Below are 20,054 nucleotides of genomic sequence, written 5' to 3' on the forward strand. Positions count from 1 at the left end.
AATAAAAGTTTATTAAGATGTATACATAACCACTGATTGCTCAAATTTATAATTCAGCAGTACATTTCAAATGAGCTGAACCAAGCCCGCATTTGAAGCCCATAATCTACTGCGGGCCGAACTTAAACAAAGGGCTCAGAATTCAAAACAATAAGCCAACGGCTAGTTCATTCTGTCTTAATTTAGGTGATAAATAAGCAAATATTCACACGCGCCAACGGTCAAATTTGATGCCACCACCTTTTTATAAACCCCACATTTGAGTCTTGTAAATCCTCACTCTTCTGATTCATAAAATCTTCTCTAATCTCTCTTTTCTCACTCCAAAAACCAAGATCACAGTGAAATTTTCAGTTACAATGGAGACTCCATCATCCACAGCAAGAAGAGTCACAAGATCCCAAACCACCTCCAACAACATTCCCCTTTCAAGTAAGTCACTGTTTCCGTTAACCACCACCACCGTTATCTTTCTTCATCAATGATTGATTTTTTTTTTTCTTTCTCTTTTGGTTTCATAGGAAAAAAGAACGAGGACTCGGAAATGGCCGTATCGAAAACCCAGCAAAGAAAGGGCGTGCAGAACCAGGATCGGTGTGCCCTCATTGACATATCGAACGATTCTCCGATTGTGGGGCTTGCTAACGGCAACGACCTTGAGACACCATTGTCGTCTATGGCGAAGCAGAAGCGGGTGAAGAAAACGCCGGGTTCAGGAGAGGCCTTGCTGAGGGGTCAGGTGAAGACCCTTTTGCAGAAAGTGGAGGAAGAGGCTGTGATATCGAAACTCACCATGGAAGTTATTTCGCCCTTTCTTCAAATCGCTAATTCCCCCATGTCACTTCTTGCACCCACTCCTGCAAACACTCCTCAGATTCCCAATCTTTCTGGACCCAACGGCGATGCTTTGGCTTTGGTGTCGCCTCCTTCTTGTGTGATTGAAGAACAATTGATCACGCGGGTTAGTCCTCGTTATTTGGTTTTGTTTTCTTGCTCCTTTTGTTTTCAAGAAATGAAATTGTTTTTGGTGTTTGATATGAAATTTGAATCTGAGGAAAAGGAAGAAAAAAACTAAATATTTTGCTTATCAGAAACAGAATCAGCTTTTTGTCTTTTTAGACCAGTTATTTGTGTCTCGTTCTCTGTACTTATTTTTATGTGGTGTTCTTTGAATCGAAATAATAAAGGGGTTTTGTTCTTTTTGTCATGGCAGGTGGTGAATGAAATATTTGAAAAAAATAAGGAGGTTGAATGTGAAAAGAGCGTGATAACACGGTCCTTGCTGTTGGATTTCTCGGATAAATCCGAGGTGGTTTCTGAATGCTCTTCTGTGACACATGAGAGTGGTGTGTCCACGGAGGATGATGGGGCTTCTGTTTGGTCGATGCAAGTGAATGCAAGCACACACGATGAAGATGAAATGGAGGAGGAAAGTGGCGAGGAGGAGGAAGAAGGGGATTATTACGAGGATGCTGAGGAGGAGGATGATGGAGGATTGTTACTTGATGAACTGTGTGCTGGGTTGAACAACATCAGCGTGAATGAGAAAGGTTGTGGGAAGCACACAAGGTTTGTTTACGACAGTGAGGATGAGCTTGTGGAGAAGGTGGTTGAGTCTTGTGCTTCCTCTGATGTTGTGCATTTGAAGGGGTTGCCAACACCCAAAGGAAAGCACCTTCGCTTCCCTGAGGAGGAAGAAGAAAACTGTAGTGTGTGATTTTGATTGGTGATGATGATGATGATGCTGTGAGTTGTGGGTTGGTTGCTTCGGTTGTCTTTCTTGACACCACTTTCCTCTTTTGGTTGGCCATTGTTTTGTTCCTGAATCTGTTCAGGGATTTATTAATGCTGGTTGGAAGCAAATAATGTTGCTTTTCATTTATCAATAAACTTTGGTGATCTAAAATTAATATGCTTGGATCGTTCTTTATTTTCCCTGTTTCATCTAATTATATTCCATGTTTTTATATTATACTTAAAAAATAGTGAAGCATTCTATCCAAAAAGTAAAAACTACAGAGTCCATGATCATTCATTTGAATGAAACAAGACTCTATCCAAAAGATAAAAAATAACGAAGCTGATCACCAATCATATGAATGAAGCATGCCTCTATCCAAAAAATCCAAAAAATAAAAGACTACAAAGTCAATGACCATTCCAAAAGATAAAAATAAACAGTGAAGTCCTGAACTAGAATTTAATAGATGCAGGTGTCAGTCGAAGCTGGGCTTAAACATGTGTTAGTGTAAGTTGGCTTCATTTGCAGGTGTCAGTATGAGCTAGACTTTATGCAGAAAATAAACATATGAATGTCAAAGAAAGAAGGTGCATAAACGTAGGTATGCAAGTGTGAAGCAAGGTGTAAAAACCTTGGTATGTAGGTAAAGCAAGGTGTAGAAACCTTGGTATGCAACATGTGAGGTGTAGAAACCTTGGTCTGCAGGTATGCAAGGTGTCGAAACCTTGGTGTACAGGTATGCAAGGTGTAGAAACCTTTACATAAGAAACCATAATTCACATGTGAGTGTCAAGGAAAGTTGGACTTCATATGCAGTGTCAGTCGAAATTGGACTTTGATGTAGGAAACATATTTTGATCTTTCAACTGATAAGATATCAATTGAATTTTTTATTTTGTAAAAATAAGTTTGACTGATTAAGTTATGTAAATCATAACCTTTATTTATGAAGTAGTCATAAGGAAGGACATCAATGCACGATGTGATATGTGATGAATGTGAACACATGACATGATTCATGGTAATGATGAAATGTCACATCAAATCTTATGTGTGTTTTTCGTTTTTGTAAAAACAAATGTTTTTAACTTGAATGCATAATTCATTTGGATTGATTCCGATTTTGTTGTTATTTTAAATTCATTGAATCATTCTTGTTCCTTTTTTATTTTTCCAAATTGATGGTTATTGATGATTATAAGATGCATAATGTATATATACATTTATTGTATATTGTATGTGATACTTCTATATGATATGATGATCTTTTTATGGGTGTGATCCTTATGGCTGTGATGCTTCTTTTGGGTGAATTATGGTTCACTATGGGTGTGTGATGAGAATATGAGATGGTATTATGACCTCCAAAATGGTAGTATTAAGCATAAAAATTATTATTAAAATGATATATTACATTTTGCATTAATAATCTAATTAAATAGATAGGTAGATAGGATGTTGAGTGGTGAGAAGTTGAATAAGATCCTTGTATTAAGATTTTTTATAACATAATCACTTTTAATATAAGAAACTGAAGTTTATTTTTGCTAATGATATTTTTTATGGATTATGTATTAATCTGTCTTAAAATCGAGTGTGACAAATAACTTTTTATTAAGATTTAAATGTGGATGTTTGCATCCTTAATAGTAATATTCAGTTACAATTTATTGTATGGACTAATATGACTTTGATTCAATTTTCAATCTTGTATACGTTTAATTTTCATTTTTATTAATTAAATTAATTCTTAACCATACCCTATATGAATATGCTAAACTTACAATCGGTTGCAGTAAACTATAAATAGATAAAATGAATGTAAAATTGTGAGTAAGATCAACTCATAAAATTTATAAACCCTGAGAACTAAATTTTATAAAAAAAAATCAAAACCGAGGATAGAAATAAAAGAAAACTTAAATTATGGTTTATCTTTTATTTTTGTATATTTTTTAGGCATTTCAATTTCATAAAAGAAAAATATAGTTTTACACCTAATCAATATTATTATAATTGATTATCAAATGTATGTCTTTTTCTTTTTGAGTGTGGTAGAAACTTCTCCCCAATAAAAACATTCACTTCACAACCTTTACAAAAATATAAGAATATTTTAAATTAAAAAATAAAATAAATGTAATTAAAATATTAAATTATTAAGTGGGTAGTGTGAAAATATGAGTAGTTTTTCATAAAGGCTGGTGTATAGCCCAACCCAATAAGAACAGAGGACTATAAAAGGGAAGTGGATAAGCAAAATATAACCACACATTCCAGGAAGCCATGGAAACCATCTCTTTCTCTCCAAACTCATCTTCCGTCATCGTTCTCACTAGACATTCACTGCCATCATCAAGACACAGCCAAATCTTCCTTCCCCACCGTCACGCTTCTCTCAGGTTCAACCCCATATGCTGCACCACCACTGATAATAACAATAGTAGTAGCAGCAGCAGCAACACAACCAATGATGATGCAAACTCAGTTCAAGCACCAGGTGCAGCACCGGCTAATCCTGTAGAATTGAGCTTCAGGAGAAGGTCAAGAAGGCAAGCTAGACGACAGAGGGAGAGGGAAAACGGCATGCAATCTACAGACAGAAGGGTTGAGAGTCCTCCCAAGAAATGGGAGGATATGACTTTGAGTGAGAAAGCAATGGAGCTTTATGTAGGAGAGAAAGGTGCTCTCTTTTGGCTCAACAAATCTGCATATGCTTCAATCTTCATCATGATTGGGGGGTGGATAGTGTTCAGGTTTGTGGGTCCTGCATTCAACCTTTACCAGCTCGATGGCCCTCCACTCTCCCCTACTGATGTGTTCAAGTGATTCATCTCAAGTTTTGAACTTGATCAGTTACTCAAAAAGCTTTTAGCATCTCAACTCATCTGCAGTTATGTTTCTCTGCTCTCTCAACAAAGATTACCTTGTTACTTAGTATTACTGTGTGTAACAGATGTTATATATATAAATCCAGGGGCGCAAAACCAGACATTTTTGTTAGAGGCCACATCATCTTCTTTTAGTATACAGACATTTTTTCGTGTTTGGAATTCACATTAGTTTTACAGTAGAACTAACACAACTCTAACCAAATTATGAGACCACAAGCAGAGAATTTGATTTTTAATCAAACCTAATGATATGAATGATCCATATAATCATTTTTGTTTAGTGGGGTAACATTGTTGTTATTGGTGTCTATCATCATTTTTTATACGGGGCTGAAAGCAGCCTGCTATGTAATAAATAACTAGAATCAATGCTTTTCAAAATCCGTGTGATACATGAAATATCAGGTATACATCAATTTAATTCTTAGACATTTTGAATCCTTGTTTTACACTTCTGAACCAATGTTGTAACTTAAAACAAAGGATACTAGAAGAGAATACTCAAAATCTTCCACAATCATCTATTAAATAGAATATTTATAGTAAGCAATACATTTTCAGAAACTAGAAGATATGATGGTACAAAGCATAAACCATTATGTCTTAAGTAAACATAACGAGTATGTCAGAATCTCAACGCGTTTTGCTGGCAAAATACACGCTAGAAAATCAAAACAAAACTCAGCCAAACTAGGGCACGTCACAGCAATTTAACTAATGAATTCAACATTACACAACATTAACAGGTTGCATGGAGGCCATTCTTTGGGTTTTGCACCTGCAAATGACGAGCATCGATTTTGATTATTCAGTACAACGTGCAACAGAAAATGCGAACATGTTTGATTGCTACATAATGAATTAAAAACGTACATATTTTGTCTTCATTTTAAAGCATTTAATTTGCACCCCAAAACATAAAAAATAATACGAATGACATAATGACCTGTTACACTGTAGTCTTGAAGCATAATTATGATTATTGCAATTTGAGCACATCCAGTCTCCACTGCGCCATTGCTTTGCTCTAATAGGTACAATAGGTAAAAAATTGTATTTAAATTTAGAGCCTTTCAGAGTATGATAGCATCTATAGATGTACTATTAAAAAAATATAATAAATGTCTTCACTCTTCAATAATATTACACGATGCTCATGTGAGAGAAATTAATTACCCTTTTCCAAGGAGGGCAGGTGTAGAAACTTGAGGTGGAAGAAGTGTGGCCAATGGCAAACTTGGAGCTGTACTTGAGTTCATGCTGGCATAAGAGGGGAAGACTCCAGGTTTTGGATCTGCACCTGTCCCAACCACTTGATCTAAACTTGTATATGTTTGCTGATCATTTGTCTGCCAAATAAGTATGGAAGACAGTAAGAGGCTTCTAAAACTGTCAAAACAAAATTTTAAAACCACAGCAGTGCATCAGAAATTAGCTAAAAAACAAAGTCCTTACAGTTCCTACATTCAATCTCTTGTTGTCCCAGTCATAAACCAACTCTTCAGAGGCTAGCCGTTTTGTCCCAAGTGCTTCACACCCAAAAAGTGGAAACAGCATGAAGATTAACATGAATTGCTAGAAATTGAAAACCATTTTTTATATTTAATAACCAAAAGTATTCTTATGAATGCAACAAAGACCGGGAGGACTATCTGTGGGACAACAGAGCACCATAAGAAGGTGTGTTCCAAGACTTGTGCACATATACAAATTATCTTTGGTAGAAGACACAGATTAGTTAATTTGCACCCAACAAGGCTACAGCATATACAAAGGAAGGAAGTCATACCAGGTGGAAAAGCATTGCATTTTTTACACTGCAAATAGTTTCAACATAGAATCAGAAAAATAATTAACACTCAACTCTTGCATAGTGTATAACTCAACAACACTTTCAAGTAATTCAAGACATACCTGAGAGCGGGAGGAGTAATTGTGGAAGCCACAGTTACAGATCCAGTCCCCACTGCGCCATCCCTTTGGAACAGATAGATTCTGGTTGTTGGAATTATCAAGAGGATGTCCAGAGCCATAATTTCCACCTGGTAGCCATATGGAGATTGGCTGAACACCATACTTATCTGCTCCAAGAATGGGCCAATTGGAGTTTAAATGTAGTGACAGTGGCGGTGCTCCACTGCCAAGCAATCCAATATTCATCTTTTGTTCTGGTCCTCCTGGGCCCCTGGAATAATAATGTGAATAAGTGGGGAAAGATGCTCCAGTCATCGCAATCGCTGGCATGGCTGCTACTTCCTTTGGTTGTCCACACTTCTTGCACTTCTCTCTTGATGCATAATTGTTGTTAGTGCAACCTATTGTTCCATGCATACAAACCCAGCCCCAGAAAGCAGCCAGAGAGGAAAGGAAGCCAAGGATACGCACACCAACACGTCCCACGCACACCAACCCGTCCATCCCACACAAAATACACATACAAAAAGCACAAACATCTCAACCTAGGCGATAGCCAGTTCTTCATCTCAATTTGAAACAGAATATCATAAAACCAAAATCAAATGTCATGCTAGGTCGGGCATCTTTAACATCAATCATTTGCTAAAACCCAACCATGCATGAAATAAATAAAGCATAAAACACATGGTGGCAAACGTGTGTCCTTAAGAGTACTGCTATCCAGAAACAGAACACACAAAGCTGAAACACTAACAAATCTACACTATGAACCAGTTCGAATCAGCTTCTCAAGAAGCACTTAAAAGAAAAGAAACTAAATCAAGAAAACTAATAACTTGTTTTCTCAACTAGATCCCTTTTTAAATTCTATTCAATTTCAGTCCTCACAAATTACAAAACCTATGTGCTTCTAACCCTGAATGAGAGATTGTTACATGGAAGGAACTAATGATTAAAAAAAATAAAATTTAAAAAATAAAAAGTATCTATCCAGTTATAAATTGTAGTGAGTGTTTCATATATGGGCGAAATGGAAAGAAGCATACTAGGTCAGGCAGTATAAAAGATGATTGAAGAAAGGTGTAATTTTCCAATTCCATTTCACACCAAGATAACAGAGAGAAGGAAGAAGTAAAGCAGGCATTACAGAAAACATAAGGGGATGAAGGAGAAAATAAAGAGAAGGTATTTGAAATGGAAAAGAGAGAAAAAAGGGTGGTTGGGGCTAACCGGTGCAGATCCAATCGCCAATACGAGGAAGCCACTTGGAATCAGCGGGGGTTTTGGTGTCGACGAGGAGGCGGGGTTGCTTGCATCGATTGCAGAATGATCTGAAAGCATAGTTCCTGTTGTTGCAACTGCTGCACTCCCAATCCCCTTCTCTCCCTTCTCCACCTTCACCTCCTTTTGCGTTCAACATCTTCTTCCCCTCTCAACTCCACCACTCTCTCTCTCTTCTCTCTCTCTCTCTGTCTCTCTGTGTGTCGCACAAACCAAACCACACCGGAGACAGATTTTTGTTTTCGCTTCTTCGCAGATACTAATATTAAATTATATATATATATATAACATTTTACAATTCTTGTTAATTTACTGCAGTCAGAAACAAAACCTCAATGGATTTTGCTTCCTGCACCCCCATTTTTTAAACTGCACTCCCTCATGTTAATCAAATGACAGAAATGCCCTTAAGGGTTTATAATTAAAAAGCACGTTGGTCTTCTTTCATCCCTCCATATCTTCCTTCCTGTTGCATTTGTGGCTGCGCCTTTTCTCTTCTTCACGTTGCTTTGGTTATCTTTTGTGTTTGGTTCGTGATTTTTTTTTTTTTTCTAGTCGGGTTGTAGTTGCGATTTTTTTTTCTTTTTAGAAATATGGTTTAGAAGAATGCTGAAATTTGAATTTTGAAATAGGGGTAGGTGTGGATTATATATGGACAATAAAAAAATAATTGTATGCTTAATAAACTTAAGTTCCTAAGTGTTCAAAAATTTAAATACAAAATGTAGATTAGAAATGTCATCTAATGGTTATTGTACGTGTAAAAACTTGTATTTGACTGGTGTAATATAATTATTAAGTTTGGGTAGTCAGATAATAGTGGATAGACCACAACATATATTTGTTGGTGAAATTCAACAACCTTTTTGTAATTTCATGTGTAATAAATTATAAATAATGTAAGTTAAATAAGAATTATTACCTTAACAAACATTTAATTGAAATAATTCATTGGAGGCTCAAATTAGATAGGGGTTGACTCAAATCATATTCATTAAATCAGGGTGTGTTTAAAATATATATAGCACCACATTCATACATACTCTTCTTAAAAACCTACACGAGCTAAGATACATGTCTCGTTGAAGTAACATCACAGTTGTTACATTTCATTTATGTGACCTTGTTCTCATCTTTGACACACATTAATATAAACTTGCATTATGTCAATGACATTCTTATCATTATGTTCCTTCATTGTTAGCAAAATATTGTTAGGTTTCTTTGAAATCTTTTTCATATAAAAAAGCATGAATTTCTCGTCAAGTGTTAACCTACCAACATATGGATGACCTACCAACCAACGTACACATCAAATTATGATTATGAGAATCACAAATTAATTTAACAATCCATTGTTTATCATCTTTTATTTTAAAACAAATTCTATCTTAAATAATTATTGTATACCAATTTTTACAATTTTAAAATCTAATATTTTCACTTTATTTACTATTAACCATTTTAAAATTTTATCAACAAATTTATAAAATAAAATTATTTCAAAATAATTATCAACATTTTATGTGTAATAGATTGTTTTCATCAGACTAAAAAATTATGTATCATCATCCACGTAGTTATTTAAACAATTATTATTATTATATATATATATTAATTGTAATATTTACTATATTTAAATAAATATATTTTAGTTATTTTTAAATTATTTTGACATTCATTTATATTAACCATTTTAAATAAAGAAAACAAAAATCCAGTCTGAATAACTGAAATCTGAATGGTTAACACACTTCAGAAAAGCGAAAATAATTACCATAATTCGATTTTTAGAAAATCAAATTTCCACCATAGAAAATTATGTGTTCTACTTCACCAATTAAAATGCAAACTATTCTGCATTAAAAGCACAAATATTTATAAGGCATATCTCACAAACTATCTCCTTATAAAATCTTAATTATAACATTAACAAATATATAAATACTTATTTCCAAATTCAATTTAAATTTCTCCATATATGTATATATTAGAATTAGTAATTTATGAAACTTTATATAATCTTGTTAAGACGTTAAATTTTAAAACATATTTTGCAATTCAGTAACGAAAGCTCAACTAATTAACAAACCTTAATTAATAAAAAAAATTAAATACAATAGATATATATATGAATTTTTTATTTTCATGATTTTAATAAACATTAAATTAGCAATGTTAATTATATAGAATATTACATTAAAATTACTGTTTTAAACTATAGTGGTTGTTGACTTATATTTTGAAAGCGAAAAAGTTTGAGCATGTGTAATGCTAGCGCCACCATGTAACTGAAACAGTGAAAGTGTGTGCAGTCCACAGCTAGCACACTCAGACACGAGCATGCATATATTACCTTGTGTTGAGTTTGTTAGGTATGTTAGTTTCAAATGTCTATTTTAAGCCCTTCTTTCTATCTATTTAATACTTTCATATTCTTCTCTTCAAACACACACACGCTCAATTTTAGTTTCAGATGGCACCTTCTTTTTCTTTTACGATAACCACCATTCTTTTACTTTTCCTCACGGCGGTGCTTCCGACCACGGCGGAGCAATGCGACGCTAAATCAGAGGGAGGCTGTCGCGACAAGGTGGAGTCGTTGAAACTGAAGGTCATAGCAATATTCAGCATACTGGCCACCAGCGTCATCGGGGTTTCGCTTCCACTGTTCTCCCGGTTGATTCCCGCCCTGCGGCCGGACCGCAACCTCTTCGTCATCGTCAAGGCTTTCGCCTCCGGCGTAATACTCGCCACCGGTTACATGCACGTGATGCCGGACTCTTTCGAAGATCTCACGTCGGAGTGCCTGCCGGAACGGCCGTGGCGGAAGTTTCCGTTCACCACCTTCATTGCCATGCTCTCCGCGGTTTTCACTCTCGTCATTGATTCCTGCTGCGTCAGTTGCTTGAAGAAGAAGGTCTCTGCCGCTGCTGCTACGAACGCTAACGCTTCAACTTGCCCTGAAGCCGGAGAGAGAAAGGAAGTGCAATTGTTCGGTCACAGTCATGGTGATGGCCATGGACATGATCTACATGCAGATGCCGATCAGTTGTTGCGGTATCGTGTGGTGGCTCAGGTTAGTTAATTACTTTTCAAAATGAAAGCAAAAAACTATTGTAATTTTAATTTTTAGCGATTAATGTTTAATCTGGTGTGGAATGGTTTAGGTGTTGGAGGTAGGGATTGTGGTGCACTCAGTGGTGATTGGTTTGTCAATGGGAGCTTCCATGAACCCTTGCACGATTAAGCCTCTCATTGCTGCACTATGCTTCCATCAAATGTTTGAAGGAATGGGTTTAGGTGGTTGCATACTTCAGGTCATTCATCTTATCTATTCATTTTGTATGTTAACGTCATTTAAGAAAATTTAGAAGAAAGTATAAATTGATGGTAGTGAGTGATTGTGGCTGCAGGGTGAATATGGAATGAAGGTGAAGGCTACAATGGTTTTCTTCTTCTCAACAACAACACCTTTTGGGATTGCATTGGGGATAGCACTGTCGAATGTTTATAGCGATACGAGTTCAACATCGCTTATTGTAGAGGGGATTCTGAATGCTGTATCTGCAGGACTTTTGAACTATATGGCATTGGTTGAACTATTGGCTTCTGATTTTATGGGGCCTAAGCTACAGGGCAGTAAAAAGTTGATGGCTGTGGCCTTTCTTGCAGTTTTGTTAGGTGCAGGGGGCATGTCAGTGATGGCAATATGGGCATAATGTTGTAGATTACAAACTCATAGATTCTTTTTTGTATCTGCATCAAAATGCATTGTAGTTTCACTTTGTTAGATCAGAATTTTAGCTGCCTACATATATAATATTGATCAGAGTTTTATAATTTTTTTACTTGCATTCCATTTAAAATGGTTTGGCAAGTTTGTAACGGGAAGGGAGGCATTAGGAAAGAATAAAATTTCTTTGAAACTAAATATATGTAAATACTTTCATGTCAATGTCTTTTATCTCATTTATTATTCATGTACCCACATTCATTATGTAGTATTATACTATGTCAACATCATAACACGTCACACCTATCTCGAATTCAAGTACTTGGGAAACATTAACCACTGGATCAGACAATGAAAAGATTAACCATTAGATTAAATAATATAATTTATCATTTTAATATTATTTTTGGTCATATTATCATTTTTATCATACTTATTATTATTATTATAATTTATACATATTAATATAATTATTATTAATAATAATAAAATAAATTATATTCATATTATTAATATTATTCATATTATTAATATTATTCATATTATTAATATTATTAATATTTATTAATATTATTACTAATATTATCTGTACCTATATATAAAGGGATTCCCTTTTTAACCACTCTCAAATTTTTTTCCTATTTTATCCTTAGATTAATATTTGGTTTTATTTCATTATTTTGTTTATTGCGTCATTTTTTACTTTTTTAAAGTATTTGGAATAGATTATCGATTTTGAATTGAAAGATATGATTTATTTTAAAATTATGATGGCTTTATTGGAAAGAAGGCTTAACATATGCAATAGGTACCATCACTGAGTCAGACACCTAATTGAAAGGGAGACAGGCGCAATTCTGTGACTCAATCATTGGTGCACGCTACTCTCTCCAATCGATGCACGCTACTCTCTCCAATCGGTGCATGCTACTGCCGCTTACTAATGCCATAACAACTCTCCTTTCTATTTTTTTTTTTCGGTTCGTTCTTTTATAATAATTTATTATTTACATCTTTGTCTCCTCTTCCCTTTCTATCATTTTTTTTTCTTCTTCTATAATAATTTATTATTTACATCTCTCTCTTCTTTTCCTTTTGTATCTTTTTTTCTTTTCGTTGGTTCTTCTATAATAATTTATTATTTAGTCTCTCCCTCCTCTTCCCATTTTATCTTTTTTTGTTCGTTCTTTTATAATAATTTATTATTTACGTCTCTCTCTCCTTTTCCGTAACTATACCAACCTTTTTTAAAAATACCATTATCTTTGAGTTGATTTGAGTATCATTCATTTCTTAAATTGTATTTGTTCAATATTTCTGTAATATAAAAATGTGTATATTTAATTCTTGTGTAATAACAGAAACGGTTAGTAGATTTTAATTTTTTTTAAAACAAAAAGAATTTAACAAAATAAAATAAAATCAATAGATACAAATTTATTATTTGTTTTTTTAATTATTTTTATTCGTTGTTAGTTTGGGATTTTATAGAAAAATGGTGCTGATTAGTAAGGTAGTGTTAAAAAGGGTGTTGATTATTAATGTTTTAAAATAAATAATTAATATTATTTTGAAAAATTAATATATTTTGATGTCATAGATGAAAATCTTTTACTGTTAAAGATCCATTTTTTTGTGAGTATCATTTGGAAGTAAAATATTTTATTTGTTATCACTTAATGAAGAGAATGATAGGCTCAATTCCCTATCTAGCACCATTTATATCTTTATTTTCCTATCTAGCACCCTTTTGTTTTTATTTCCCTATCTAGCACCCTTTTGTTTTTATTTCCCTATCTAGCACTCTTTTATTTTTTATTTCCCTATCTAGCACCATTTTAAAAATAAATAAATAAATAATAAATTATTATTTTTTAATAATTTTAATTTTGAATGCATTAAAAAATAAATATTTTTAATGTTTAAAATAATTAGAAATATAATTAATGAATAAATAAATGAGTTTTTACAAAATAAAAACAAAAAAGTAATAAATTAAAAATGTTTAGTTTAAAATTATTTTTTTTTTAAATGAAGAAAATAAAAAATTAAACTCTAGAACAACATAAAAGTTGAATCTATAAACATACATTAGTATTTATTTTTATTATTATTGATGATGTAATCATGTTAATTTGAAGTAAAAAATACAGGACATATTTATAAAAAAAAACAAAGTCAATTAGTATTAATTAATAGTGGACACATAAATAATATTGAAGTGTTTACCTAAATGCAAAATTCTAAAAAAAACTAATACAAATGTTACACTTAATGCTTAAAAATGAGAAGAAAAAAATGCAAAAATAAATAAGTCTAGAAAATAAAAACAACAACAATAAAATAAAAACAAAAACCATAAATAAATAAATAAAGATTGTAGAAAAAATAATAATAACTAAAAACATAAAAGGTATAAAATAAAGAAAAAACAAAATAAGATAAAAGATATAAAAAAAATCAAATAAATCAAAACAAGATAAATATAAGAGATATAAGACAATACTAAATAAGTATATGTTGATCATAAAAAGGAAAATAAATTAGAGATGATCATTCATTTAATATGTTTCTAGTTATTATTATTTTTTCTGGCATTCTTTATTTATTTCTATTTATGTTTTTATTCATTAATTATATTTCTAACTATTTTAAATACTAAAAATATATTTTTTTAATACATTCTATAATTAATATTATAATTAATATTATAATTAATATTATAATTAATATTATTATTAATATTATAATTAATATTATTATTAATATTATTAGTATTAATATTCATATTATTAATATTATATTCATATTATTAATGTTATATTCATATTATACTCATATTATTAATATTATATTCATATTATTAATATTATATTCATATTATTAATACTAGCGGGAACACAGGCGCTCTCTATCCGCATTTTTTATATTTTTATTTTTTTTATTATTATATGTATATTGGTATTTATTTAAATAAACTATAGATTTATGTGTATTCATATTTTTTAATTTTTTTCATAAATTTATGTGTATATGTATTCTATAATATTTGACAATGTATTTGTATTTTATAGTATTTGACAATATTTGTGTATCTGTATTATTTGACAACGATGAGTATCAAATATTTCACAACACTACACTTGTGTATATGTATTTCTAAATATTTAACATCATCTATGTATTTATTTTTTAAGATTAACAAATGAGAATACACAAAACACTGTCAATTGTTAAAATATACGTATATACATATAAAATATCCATATACACATTGAAAGTAAATGAAACAATTTTTTATTGTTTGTAAAACATCATCTCAAAATATCAAATATTATAGAATGTAGATTCATATAAATTTATGAAAATAAAGATATGGATACAGACACGTCACACTTATGTTTTCACTAATTTTATGATAATTGTGTTAAAAATCATATTTAAAATATAAAATTATTAATAAATCAGTTTGATTTGAAAAAAAAAATCAAATCAAATTAAATAATATGTAAAACTGTTAATCAAATCAGTTCGATTTAGAAAGAAAAAAAATGAAATCAAATATAAAAACTGATTATTCAATTTAGTTTTTATTTTAATTAAATATAAAATTTAATTAAATTAATAATATTTTAAAATTCAGTTTCACACCAAACATTGGATCACTAATAATTAAGAAAAACGGTTATTCAATTTATTTATTTTTTTACCGATGTTTTACCTATTTATTTATTCTATATTTTACTGATTTAGGCATTAGTATATATGAGAAAAAAAAAGAGTCCATTAGTGTCAGCATTTTTTATTTTTATATAATTAAATATAAAATTTAATCAAATGAAATAATATATTATTATTTGTGTTAATTTTTTTATTACTTATATTTATATTTATTTTTAATTAAATATGTTTAAAACAATTATAAATCAAATGTAATATTATTGAAGAACTTAATATTTTAAGAATGTGATTCTTAACTAAAGAAATTGAAGTTATTAATTTAATTATAAAAAAAACTAAACATCTCTATATAAAAAAATAAAATAAAATGTATACATTACAGAAATAGGAAAAGCAAAATAAGATAAATAAAAGAGATGAAATAAATTAGCCATTCACAATTTCAGAATCTCAACATTAGGGTTTTTAAGCATTGAGGAGACAGAAGACCTGGTGAAGTGCCAGTGATGAAATGTGAAGAAGAACAACAATAGAGTTTCAAAATCCCAAAATTAAGATTTTTGGAGATATTAAAATGTTTTTATATTATTTCTCTCTCACAGTTTTCTTATATATCAATCTTTTACCTAATAAAAGTAACAGTTCATAAATCCACACTTCACCCCTCTCTCCACTCTTCCCTACTAAAAGGCACTAATCTCTCCACTTTCCTGTTAGTTAAGTGAGAACACATAAAATAAAATTTTAAAATTAAAAATATGTTTATTTAATAAAGAAGAATATCAATTTAAAACAGAAAAGTAATCAATCTCTCCACTATCCTATCAGTTAGGTGATAACAAATATGTGGATACTCCATTAAGTGAGAACAAATAAAATATTTTACTTCCAAATGATACTCACCAAAAAAAAGTTGATCTTTAACCATAAAAGATTTTCATCTATGACATCAAAAAATATTAATTTTTCAAAATAATATTAATTATTTATTTTAAAACATTAATAATCAATACATTTTTAACACTACCTTAATAATCAACACCCTTTTCTATAAAATCTCAAACTAACAGCGAATAAAAAAAAACAAATAATAAACTTGTATCTATTGATTTTTTTTTTGTTAAATTCTTTTTGTTTTAAAAAAATTTAAATCTACCAACAACAATTAAATATTCACATTTTTATATTACAAAAATATTGAACAAAAACAATTTAAAAAAATGAATGATCCCATTAGAACTCATATCAACTCAAAGATAATGGTATTTTTAAAAAAAGTTGGTATAGTTAGTGGAGAGGAGAGAGACGTAAATAATAAATTATTATAAAAGAACGAACAAAAAAAAATAAAAAAGGGAAGAGAAGAGAGAGACGTAAATAATAAAATATTATAGAAGAACCAACATAAAGAAAAAAAGATAGAAAGGGAAGAGGAGAGAGAGAGCACCTTTCAACATAAAAATATAAAAATAACTACAACTATTCATTATTTAAAATAAATTACTAATCCTAATCAATTCAAGAAAGCCATTACAAAAGGGCTACCTCCATATGGTCTATATGGTACCCCAAGGACTATATCCTACAAATGAGGCAGAGTTCTTCTCGGATTTGATCAATTGCTTCAATAACCTAAATTCAAACATGGCAAGACAACCACCAATTCATTATATAAACATTTAGAATGTTGTTGCGTTGGGCTGCACACGGAAAATAATTATTGGTGTGATCAGATATCCAACTTCAAGTCCCATTACCCTTGTTACAATCTCCATATCAGGTTTTGTGTTTTCTTTAGCAACAATACTTGCATCACTGACCATTCTTCATGAAGCAACCAAGGTTGAATATATCAGGAAAATTCAAAACAAACCTCTCACAAATACAAAGATAAAACTGTTATAACTGCAAGTATTTTTTGGGTTTGCAAACAATGTCTTAAAATCTCACCACACCAAAAAATAGAAAACAAATAAAAGCTATAATTAAATAAAAAAAAAAACTATAATTCATGGATTTATTTATGCAGAAGCAAGCACACGAGTCGAGTTCAATAAGCCTTAGCAAGTCCAGCCTGCACAGGTCATGATGTATTAATTCAAGCATATAAAAAGTTTCATTAGTCTTCATCTTGACTTTGGAGTAAAATTAATCGAGAAATTAAAGACAAAACCTTGTTAATCACAATGCAAAACGAACTTGCAACGAAGCAATGTGACTGAGAAAGATGATGAAATCTTCGCGTGACTTCGGGTGCTTGGATTGCTCCCTCTTTTTCTCAGACTCCCCCTCACGGTTTTCTTTTAGCTTGAAAAAAATAAAGTTTAAAGGACTAATCGCATGAAACCACATCGACTTCTCGATCTTGTTCTCCACTTTCTTTGGAAAATCAAAAGAAACATCCACAGAGAGACGAAACAACATCAACAGAGAGTCAATGAGAGTTTACATTAGATTTCGTTGATTGAATGAATAAAAAGGTAAGAAATGAGGAAATGAAAAATCTATTTGAATCAAATTATCGAGAACTGCTCTCGCTGATTCAAATTGTTTCGTTCTGCTGATTCAAATTGTTTCGTAAATAAAATGAAAAACCGTTCTGTTGATTCAAAAAGAAAAACTACAAATAGAAAATTAAATTCAAAACTGTCTACAAAATAACCAAGGTCATTTAGGAGAATTCTCTTTATATTTAACTGTTCTTTTAAAAAATTATATATAAAAAAAGCAGTTACAAAATAATAAAAATAAGAATAAAATAAAATATTAATATATAAAATATTAATAAAATGTAAGTGATTTTGAAAATAAATCAAACCGATCATCCACTCCTCTTTTAATTCATAATTGTTCCTCCACATCTCTTTCAATTCAAAATCACTCTTCCACCTCTCTTTCAATTCAAAACCGCCCCACTACGTATACCAAATATTGTAGAAAAAATAAGAAATGACACAATGACCATAATACAATAATAAAATTAAATATTAATATAAGGATAAAATGTGAAAAAAAATGAAGAGCAGTTAAGAGGTATAGATTATTAATATTATTAATATTATATTAATATTATTAATATTATATTAATATTATTAATATTATTAATATTATATTCATAATATTATTATTATTATTATTATATTTATATTATTAATATTATATTCATATTGTTAATATTATTAATAATAATTAGTATAATAAAAATCATAATAATACTAAAGAATGTGCTTGGTGAGTTGTTAAATTTTATTTGGTTACTAAAGGAACCTGATTTCGAATCCCATTCATTGCAAATTTTATTTTATGAACGAATTTTGATCCGTATGTAATTCGCGTTTTTCTTGTAGTTCGTTAACATCATATAATATTTCATTGTAAAACATTTGATCCATAATATTTATGCAAAAATCATAGAATAATCGGAAAAATGAATTATAGAATTCAAAATTTGGAATAGGTAATATGAATTCATGAAATGTTTTTCCAGAATTACAATTTTCTATTCCAAAATATTATTTGCAAAATGAAAATTACACTTCAAGCATTTTATATTTCTCAATCTAGAATTGATTTTTTTTTTTCATTTTGGAAAATTGACTTCCATAGCACATACAACCATAACCTTCTTGATGAATACTTCAAATTTTTGAACAGATATTCTCAGCTTCCAAAAATTATTTTCCAAAATGAACATCATAAGATTTTAGAAAGATGATTATGGAATACAATGGCAAACACCACAAATTATTCTGGGTTACATTTTCAAAATGCACCCCACAATTTTGGAAACTCGACCCCAAAAGTCACTCGGTGTCACAAAAGCGTGTTTTGGAATGCCTATTTCAAAAGTCTTTTTTATACTAACGACATTTTCATCATTTGAGCCAACATTAACCTTCGACCAGCACCACTATAACCCACTCTTCCATGGAGGTTTTCACTTTGAAACAAATCTCGCAAGGGCAAATTTAATATTTCAGAATTTGTGAGGCTACAGGTTCAAATTGAGAGGGTGCATAAAACCTTTATACTTTTGGAAATTTTTATAAGTTTGGATACTGGCTTTATTCTAGCCTAGTGGGCCTCCGTAATTCCTTTTAATTAGAAGGGTACTTCTTCTTGCATCCCTACATTTTTCTTCCTGCACCTCTACATTCTATGCAATACAAAAATTATTTTTGATAATTTTGGATGATGGAATTCCATAAGCAAAAAGTATTTTCAGAATAAGAGATCCGTAAGCAAAATATTTCCAGAACAGGAAATTCAAAAGGTAAAAAATCATTTCAAAATATCTTTTCTGAAACACATTTTTTTAATTTATAGAATGGTAAATCTGGATTTCATAAAATGTTTTTTTGAAAGTATGTTCCAGAAATATTCAATAAAGAATAATTTGAAAGTCATTTCTTAAAGGGGTAAAATGGTCTTTTCCAAAAATGATGGGGTGCAGGCAGTCATTTGTTGGGTGTGCAGGGAGAAATAGCCTAATTAGAAATCCAAAGTATGGGTCTGTCAAATGGTTTTTATTTTCTTAACCTTCATAATTTCTCCTGTACCTTTTTTATTACAGCAAACCACGAAAAAGACTTTTCAAATAAATTTACTCAAACATATTAATAATTATAATAAGTGATTATTTTATTAAATTTTTTTTTTCTGAAAAAAAATACATATCGTATGTTATTTTTGCTTTCCCTTAAATATTTGAAAGACAACCACTGAAATAAAGGAAGCATGTAGGTGTTTTTTTTTTTTCTAAAGTTGCAGAGTTTTTTTTATTTTTATTCCCCAAGTCTTATAA

The 20,054-nt window shown here is 30.7% G+C and overlaps 4 protein-coding genes across 7 annotated transcripts; 3 read left to right on the forward strand and 1 right to left on the reverse strand.

The window, feature by feature from the left end:
- Positions 1 to 219: 219 nt before the first annotated feature.
- Positions 220 to 1,910, forward strand: LOC137808462 (uncharacterized). Its single transcript, XM_068609590.2, has 3 exons — positions 220 to 432; positions 522 to 961; positions 1,214 to 1,910. The coding sequence occupies exons 1-3, from the start codon at positions 360 to 362 to the stop codon at positions 1,715 to 1,717; spliced, it is 1,017 nt and encodes a 338-aa protein (XP_068465691.2). The 5' UTR covers positions 220 to 359; the 3' UTR covers positions 1,718 to 1,910.
- Positions 1,911 to 3,991: 2,081 nt separating this feature from the next.
- Positions 3,992 to 4,751, forward strand: LOC137808470 (uncharacterized). The gene has a single exon (XM_068609598.1). It carries the CDS (start codon positions 4,028 to 4,030, stop codon positions 4,568 to 4,570), a length of 543 nt encoding a protein of 180 aa, XP_068465699.1. The 5' UTR covers positions 3,992 to 4,027; the 3' UTR covers positions 4,571 to 4,751.
- Positions 4,752 to 5,133: 382 nt separating this feature from the next.
- LOC137808469 (zinc finger (Ran-binding) family protein) lies at positions 5,134 to 8,111 on the reverse strand. Of its 4 annotated transcripts, none has more exons than XM_068609597.2 (7): positions 7,783 to 8,111; positions 6,550 to 6,950; positions 6,425 to 6,452; positions 6,100 to 6,164; positions 5,812 to 5,984; positions 5,582 to 5,662; positions 5,134 to 5,413 (listed from the first exon to the last, which is right to left on the reverse strand). In XM_068609597.2, the coding sequence occupies exons 1-7, from the start codon at positions 7,970 to 7,972 to the stop codon at positions 5,365 to 5,367; spliced, it is 987 nt and encodes a 328-aa protein (XP_068465698.1). In that variant the 5' UTR covers positions 7,973 to 8,111; the 3' UTR covers positions 5,134 to 5,364. The 4 variants fall into 4 exon arrangements, with proteins under 4 accessions (XP_068465698.1, XP_068465697.1, XP_090155902.1 ...); XM_068609596.2 differs by having other exon boundaries at positions 6,091 to 6,164; XM_090299776.1 differs by having other exon boundaries at positions 6,091 to 6,164; positions 6,550 to 6,922; positions 7,783 to 8,089.
- Positions 8,112 to 10,309: 2,198 nt separating this feature from the next.
- LOC137805978 (fe(2+) transport protein 1) lies at positions 10,310 to 11,723 on the forward strand. The gene is made up of 3 exons (XM_068605852.2): positions 10,310 to 10,912; positions 11,004 to 11,153; positions 11,250 to 11,723. The coding sequence occupies exons 1-3, from the start codon at positions 10,310 to 10,312 to the stop codon at positions 11,553 to 11,555; spliced, it is 1,059 nt and encodes a 352-aa protein (XP_068461953.2). The 3' UTR covers positions 11,556 to 11,723.
- Positions 11,724 to 20,054: the final 8,331 nt, after the last annotated feature.

This window comes from Phaseolus vulgaris, chromosome 3, assembly GCF_051622355.1.
Source record: "Phaseolus vulgaris cultivar YP4 chromosome 3, ASM5162235v1, whole genome shotgun sequence".
NCBI lineage: Eukaryota > Viridiplantae > Streptophyta > Magnoliopsida > Fabales > Fabaceae > Phaseolus > Phaseolus vulgaris.